The sequence below is a fragment of the Akebia trifoliata genome, chromosome 5 (assembly GCF_017979445.1).
Source record: "Akebia trifoliata isolate Shusen 1 chromosome 5, ASM1797944v1, whole genome shotgun sequence".
Lineage (NCBI taxonomy): Eukaryota > Viridiplantae > Streptophyta > Magnoliopsida > Ranunculales > Lardizabalaceae > Akebia > Akebia trifoliata.
Genome location: NC_141379.1, coordinates 4,682,039 through 4,690,327, shown reverse-complemented (window position 1 = coordinate 4,690,327; position 8,289 = coordinate 4,682,039). Strand labels below are relative to the sequence as shown.

Here is an 8,289-nt window from a genome sequence, read left to right as displayed (position 1 = left end):
TTCTACATTGTCAACACCCTCAGAAATGTCTTTCCCCCAAAATCACTAAGAGAAAAAGAATGGATAGATATTGCCCATAGTGTATGAGCAGTATGTTCTATTGTGAAGGAGACTGAACCCAAACTGATTCTGAATGTAGTAAGCGATTGTGATACTTTAATGGATTAATGATTCAACTTACGTACGCTATTAGGCTACTACTAATTGGGTGACAGGAATCTGTTCTGATACTTCAATGTAAGTGTGAATGTCGCATTCAGACTATATTGGTCCTATATCCTTTCTTATTTGGCCATCATTGTTAACGGTTTTTCTGTTAGCTTTTCCTATTATATAATAAGGGAAGAAAGCATAAGAATTGGTTCAAACTTAAGTACCACCGTGAAATGTTGAGCACTGACATAATTGGTAAATAATAGTACAAATTGCCCGCCAAGTAATCTGTAAGTACTAACTTCTGAATCTCAAGAAACTAATAGCCATGCTTTCTTTCACATTTTGCTCAATTATCTGTGACGTGGCTGTAATTATAACGTGTGAAACATTTTTTACAAGTGGAGCAGTTATTTAAATAGCCAATGCCATAAGAATACATAACCTGTCATTGTCTATATTTTTGTTCTATGTTCCATTGCTTACAAGTGATGAACTTATCAAAAAACAAAATTGCTTACAAGTGACGACTGCAGGCTAAACAAGTTGATTCACACAGTTTGGTCTATGTGGTGATAGATTTATTAGTTAATTAGATGGTTCTATTAGTAACTGAACCATATGGGTTATGTAGTATGTATTCGTCTCTTTATTTGTGGAGCCTTAACAGAATTTAGTCTTGAAGAACTGATTTTCATTTTCATGCCGAGGCCAAGGGTTTCTAGTCAGAATAAAAAGTTACAGAATTTCATCCTGGATTGACTATAACTTTTCATTTGGATTCCATTGTTAACAAGACCAAAAATCTGTATGTTCACCCCTGCCAAAAGATAAAGCAAGACCAATAGCATGGAATGCCAACCAAATGGCAAAGTCAAAACTAGACAAAAGAAACATGTGAGACGTGCTACAAACACATGAAACAGCAGCAAAGTATATGTACTTCTTTCTCTATTAAATAAGTAAATAAAAACTTGGAATCCAAAATAAGTTCTTGACTAATAAAAGTACAAGCATAATTCATACCGATGTAATCCAGTGCCTTTACACGCTTCTTATCAAATGATAGATAAAATCACCACCCTAATTGAGTGAAGAGCTGATTGTACAAGTAAAAATGGGCATCATGCGATGGCTTACACTTCATACAATTTGATGCTCATTGTCACATCAAGTTCCCATCTTTCTGAGTTCGCAACATGTCCTAAATGAAGAAATACAGAGCAAAGAAAAATCCTGGCTTCTGTGACCAATAAAGCCCTCCACAGCATCTCTATTGGGAGTCAGAGGTAGCGTCAAATGATGATTACCCATTAATGTTAACTGTGTCTCCTTTTGTACTCTAGCTTTACAAATTCAACCATGTAGTCTAATTTGTGGGGGAGGTGGTCTGAACTTCTAGTAGGCAGAGCACTTGATGCATATATCTTCTACTATTTTGTTTTTTTTTTAAGGATATGGTTCTTCCACTACATGTCCCTCGCATATTCCATTTGGATGGTCAAATCCTTGATCCCAGCATCACGTAATATGTGGGACACGTGTGCCTTGGTAGAATCTTTATCAGCACCAGCGGAGGTATGGAGATGGAGAGTCCCCACAACATCTGTGTTTGTGAAGCTCCACACATGCACATTTTCAATACTCTGAATCCCTTTTGTCCTCATGACACTGTCCAGAGCCACTTTCAGATCCTTCTCATGAGCTCTAGGAACTCTCTGAAGCAAAATTTCAGCAGAGTTCTTCAGTAATGGGATTACTGAAGATACGATCAAGACTGAAATAAATATTGAGCAAATAGGGTCGGATATGAGCCATCCCTTATAGTTAATTAATATGGTGGAGATTACAACCCCTACACTCCCCAATGTGTCCGCTAGAACATGTAAAAAGATGCCTTCCATGTTGTGGTCAATGTGGTGGTGCTGCTTTTGTGGTTCCTTCAGTAATTCTATGTCCTGTGCTGCTTCCTTTGACTGCGAACCACTGTATACCAGTGAAGAATGACCATGGAAATCTGATTTGTGAGCATGGGCGTGAGAAGAACTTGAATGATCTGTATGACTACAGCAGTCTATGTGGGCATGAGACTCGCTAAGTGAGTGAACTTCATGAGAGTGCTTCAACAAACCACTCGAAGCGGTTACAGGGCTCTGATGCGCATGCGGATCAGCATGATGATGATGATGATGGTCATGGTGATCATGTTGGTGTTCATGATCATGGTGATCATGTTTGTGTCCGTGTCCATGGTCATGGTGGTCATGTTGGTGCCCATGGTCATGATGATCATGTTTGTGTCCATGCCCATGGTCATGGTGATCACTGTGGCATTGGTGACCATGATGACCGATAGTCACATCACTTTTGTGGTCTCCTTTGCTGTCACCACTATGTTTGTGATGATTATGATCATGGTGGTCATGACTACTGCATGACTTTTCATGGGTGGTTGAGACGCACTCGTGATGCTCACCCTGGAATCTATGATTATGCACATCATGATCATGGGAATGATGATGGTCGTGGTGGGAGTGTGGATGTGAATCTGAATGTGAGTGTGAATGCGAACATGATCCAGCTCCACCATGGGCATGATGGTGTTCTTCATGAAAGAAAATCAATCCAACCACATTCACGGCAAGCCCACCAATTGAAACCGTTAACAAACTGTTAGTCGAAACCTCTTGAGGATCGAGAATCCTCTCCAATGACTCCAGCACAATAAGCGCTCCAACCAAAACCAGAAAAACAGCATTAACATATCCTGAAAGAACCTCAAACCTCCCACGCCCATAATTAAACTGACCGTTGGCAGGCAATCGCGAGATGTAAGAAGCATAAAGTCCAATTGCGAGAGCAGCACAATCAAACAACATGTGACACGCATCCGATATCAAACCAAGACTATTGCTCATAAACCCAACAGCAAATTCCACGACCATATAAGCTGTATTGATGAAAAGAAAAAGTGCGATCTTACGAGATTTCCTCTCACTTAAAATGTGTCTAATGGGTTTGATGATCATCGACGAGAATGATTCAGAAGAATCGAAACCCAGTTCAGGATAGTTCAAAGAAATAGGATCCAATTCCCTAACCGAAATCCATAACAAGAAGCCACAGAATAAAAGCCCCGACAGTGAGAGTTCAGGGAAATAGAAAAGCTCCAAAACAAGAGTACAAATGAAAGTTAAGACAAATTCTCTCTGAAAATCTTTCGAACTCTTTAACTTCTCATCACCATAATTCTCACTCAAAAGCACCCCGAAAACAACAGTATTCACTAATGGCCAACCGATATTCCCCATAGAAACGTCATCCCCATCTCCTTCAAACAAGAAAAAACTAATAACTGCTGGAAAGAAAAGCACAACAGTTGTGAAAAACAGTGAGATCAATCGAACCTGTTTCCGACCCAATTGTCTAATCGATACCCAATTCATGGACACCCTCTCATAAGATCCTAAAAACCCAGAAAGAAAAGGAAGCAACATTGGGGTAATCCTTAAACAATTCCCACCAGGAAACCATGAAAACCCCTCTCTAGCAGTATTCAAGGAAGATAAAGGAAAGCATTCGATCCGATCCCAACTAATCGATAAAAGAAACAACCCAACAAACAATGCGAAAAACCCACGAACCTTAGAAGCATAATTTCGATCACTAAAGCCAGCATTTCGATTCCTACCCTCCGCCACGAACCTCGCCACTGCATTTCCACATAATTCGGCAAGAATAGTTGTGGCAGTACCACAGCATCGAAGGGCTTGGAATCGGAGGAGAAATACAATTGCGAGGAGGATCGATTTAGCGACGAGACGACGATGCTGAGAGTGGGTAATTAGACTAAGAGAGAAGATGGGTTGGCTTGGAAGTTTTTGTTGTTGAAAAGGGTATTTAGAAGAGGAGGAGAACAGAGAGAATGAGAAGGTAAGAAGGAAGGAGAAGAGAGAGACAAGGAAGGAGAAAGGGAAGAGAGAGAGAGAAGGAGAAGAGCTAAGAAAAGGGTGGACAGAATAAAGAGAGCGGAGAGAGAATAGGAGAAGGAAGAGAGAGGAGAGAGAGTTGGTTTTGTTGGATTTATAGTTGATCGAAGAGAGGCGGTTTTTGGATGGAGTTGGTGTTGGGGTTGATGAAGAGTAGGGATAGAGAGGGTATGATCTTGCGGTGGTGGTGGAGGAGGTTGGGTTAGTGACACGTGGAGGGACTGAGAGACGGTTTGGTCGATGTTGGTGGTGGTGGTGGTGGTGATGGAGATCAGACATGGTGGAGGACTGGTTTTGGGGGCCTTTTTCGTTTTAGAGAATTTGAGGTTGGAGGAGGAGAATGGACTTTGTCGTTTAGGAAGTTTAATAGGTCTAGTAGATTGTGGGACCCAGAAGGAGAGCGTGGTTGATGAAGGAAGAGACGTCCAATGATCGGACAAGTACAGCCGTTGATTTCATCTAATTCTTTTGGGTTAATATTAGAGTGACCCACTGTGTTTCAAAATGATGATATGCCCCCTTGACCTAAGTCTTCTTCTTCGAAATTAATAAATGACATAAATGCTCTTCTAGGATAAAACCTCTTGATTTTCCATCAAATCTCATCCTGGCTATGTATTGTAATTGACCAGAAAACTAGAAAAGGGTTCTATAAATTGGTATTTTTTTAACCCATCAAAATATGGCTGAGAAACTTGCTCCTATACCCTTGTTTTCAACCGTATGATTATATTTTCTTCAACTTATACATCTTAAGAACAAGATTTTTTTGTTTGAGAATTTGAGGGATGAATTTTTTAATAGAAAAATCAAGGATTTCTACTTGACATTGATTACATGTAAAATAGTTAAAAACAATTTACTACATTTGCTAAAACTTGTAGACGACATGTTTTTGGGATGAAGTTGTCTTCAATCTTAAGATTTTTTTTTCTCTGTCAACCTTATTATTATTATTATTATTATTTTATGACAGGGTGTCCAAACTTAGGTTCCACTATGGGGATCGTCAAGGCATATGGATCCCTCTCCCAGGCTCATGCAATGTTCACACACACACACACACACCAGGTAAGTGAGGGTGTGCCCTCACGGGTGTGCCCTCACGGGTGGCCCCTGAGAAAATCTTGCTCATGCTCGGTATCGAACTCACAACCTATGGACTCTCACTGCTTATTAGATCCAAAATTACCATTGAGCCACTCTCTCGGGATTCTCGTTCAACCTTTAAATCTCAAGAACAAGCGTGGATTTTGAAGTAGTGGAAAATATGGATTTTTCACGTCATTTTATATTATTCTAAAAATAAATAACCAAGGTCAAAGGGAATGTCATGAGATTTTAAACATGGGTGTATCTCAAATATTGATAAAAACTTAGAGGGATGTGTTTAATTAATCGAATGTTTGTTCTCCAACAGTTGATGAAAAAGGATCGTTCCACCCAATGTCTAAATATCTGACTAATGATTTGACAGAAAATTTGTCAAATTGCTGATTCAATCTGATTGGATTTGTATTTATTTGAAAATTTAAATATGGGTTGGGTCCGGTTGACTCAACAAATAACTATTTTGATAGTGTAAATACAAAATCCAACCGTTGGAAATTATTCTTGAGATATGTTCACTGTTTGATCCAATTTTTTGACAAATTCTGATTAAAATCAATTGTACCATTGGTTCAGTCCGATTTTTAAAATGATGATTCTACCATCCTCAAATCGTGATTTTGAATCCTCGACATGACTGACACGAGATATTGAAGACTCGAGCGAGTTATGCTATAGCCTTGGAGGAGGCATCGAATGGAGATTACAATTGTCAAAATTCGAGTTATCTCAAGATTTGAAAATCATATTAAAGCCATCTCGATGAATTTAAAATTAATCACAATTTCTCTTCATCTTGAATCTATGAGTGACAAAAGTCATTTAAGTTCTCATTGAAATTATAATCTGCCCATAAAATTATGGGGGTTCATAGATACGTAGATTATGTACTTTTTTTTGGTTTTTAGCCCAAGCTACGAACTCCCATACAACGTCTAGAGCTGCGAAGAAACTGAAATTTTGAAACAACAGGACCAGGTAGCACACTCAGTGGGCCTAAAATCAGAATCAAACCAAGTAAAGAACCAAAATCAAGACAAGGCAAATGGTCATTTTTCCAATCAAAGGGCAGTACCTAACTTTAAGAAGAAACATGTGCAATCAAGAAGAGATGATGACGATAAAATGCATTAGCTGACAAAATTGTCATGTGGCATGCATAAGGAAAACATATGTAGGACATGACGTTAAATCACGTGACACAACTAAGACAGCCAATATAACCAATAAAAAAGGTGACACATCGAATTTCAAAATTTATGAATAAGACATTTGCAATGGAAGTAGGTACTGATAAATTTGAGATCCAACTCAAAATCAATTTGCAATTAGTGGAGAGGCTCAAGAGGTTATAAGGAGACAAACAAGACGATGAGGGACTAAACTCAACATGCCCCCCGCACATGTGGGTCAGACTGGGCCAAAACACGTGGAAATATGAATTGAATGATGTGGAGCAGGGGCTGATTTACAGTGGGGGCAGTGGGGGCAATTGCCCCCACAAGAATTTCTAAAATGCATAGGGAAGTATTAATAAACTTAAATTTTTTTTTAACATTCTACTGCTTTGCCCCCACAAAAGTTTTGAAAATTTTTTTATTTGTAATTTGCCCCCACAAAATTTTAACATTCTACTACTTTGCCCCCATAGAAAATCAGAAAATTTTTCTATTTGTAATTTGCCCCCACGAATACAAAATCCTGGCTCCGCCCCTGATGTGGAGGAGAGTAAGTCTTGTTCTTATACCATGACAAAGTTTAGGGGTTCAACACAAAATCAATTGGTAATGAGTGAAAAGACCCAAAAGCTTATAAGGAGAGAGAGAGAGATAAGACAATGAATGTCTGACCTGTGACTAAACTCAAGGGGTATTGGCTTTTTCATATATAAGGGTTCAAACTCTGTCAATTTGAAAATCAACTTAATCGTTCGAGTGTTCCCAAAAGAGAGTACATAAGGATAATGAAAGAAGAAAACTAGATAAGATATTGAGAATTTGAAATATATCAAAATCGTAAAAAAATAAAAATAAATAATAATAATAAAGAAAGAGAAATTGGATTTTGGATGTTAACTGTTTTTAGAGTTTCAACAGATATCTTTTTCAACTTTTTTTTTTCCTGGTTTCATAGATTGATTCTACTAAATTTTTATGACCCAAAACTAGATCAAACCAAAGAATATTCATGCCCAAGAAGTAGGAGATGCATTTTGGATCATCAATTCTCTTGCACCTAAGGTATTTGATTAGAGATTATCAAAACTGATAAGGTCCCAATAATATCATTTTGGGACCGTAATTTCATCGAGATTACCATCGTATAAATACTAGTTCCCTTAAAATAATAATAAATTTCATTAAATCTCAAATTAATGTGGCTAACAATAGTTTGTTACTAATTTCAGGTGAAAAGGGCACATTCGGAAACCAACAAAAGAAATAACAATTACTGTTACAACATGCGAGCAAAAAGGAAGCATCCGGCAAAATCTCGAGGTTTTGGGCGCCACGTCACCGCGCCGCGGCTAGCCAGACCGCGCCGCGGTCATTTCGAGGAATTTATCTTCGAGATTTTTACAGAAGCTTCTAGAAGCTTCGGTGGTTGTAACTGATTGGGTCATTTGAATCGAATTATCCGCCAAATCACCTCGATTACCCGAATAAGAACATTATAAATTTGAGGGTTGATTTCAAAGAAGGGGTCCCCTCTTGGGTCCCTCTTAGGCTCTTCTCCTCTTCTCTTCTTCCATAATTTTTGATCTTTCTTCTCTTTAATTCTCTTAATTTTTCCTTTGGATGAGCTTTTGAGAGGAGTGAGAACATCAAGAGTAATCCATTAGCTTTATTGTAACTCTTTTGAGAGATCATCAAGGAAGGAATCAAGTTGCAACACTATTCTACCTTCTCTTCTCCATCTATCATCTTCTTGCTTTTATTCTTGTTGCAATATGATCCTTGCGATGATCGGCTAGATCCTCTTTAGAGAGATCAAGGATGCCGGAGCAAGTTCATTCTATTCATGTTATTTCAATTCT

The 8,289-nt window shown here is 38.5% G+C and overlaps 1 protein-coding gene across 1 annotated transcript; it reads right to left on the bottom strand.

Moving 5' to 3' along the window:
• Positions 1–1,071: 1,071 nt before the first annotated feature.
• LOC147401146 (zinc transporter-like protein) lies at positions 1,072–4,491 on the bottom strand. Its single transcript, XM_086442313.1, has one exon. The coding sequence runs from the start codon at positions 4,419–4,421 to the stop codon at positions 1,623–1,625; it is 2,799 nt and encodes a 932-aa protein (XP_086298439.1). The 5' UTR covers positions 4,422–4,491; the 3' UTR covers positions 1,072–1,622.
• Between the last annotated feature and the right edge of the window lie 3,798 nt (positions 4,492–8,289).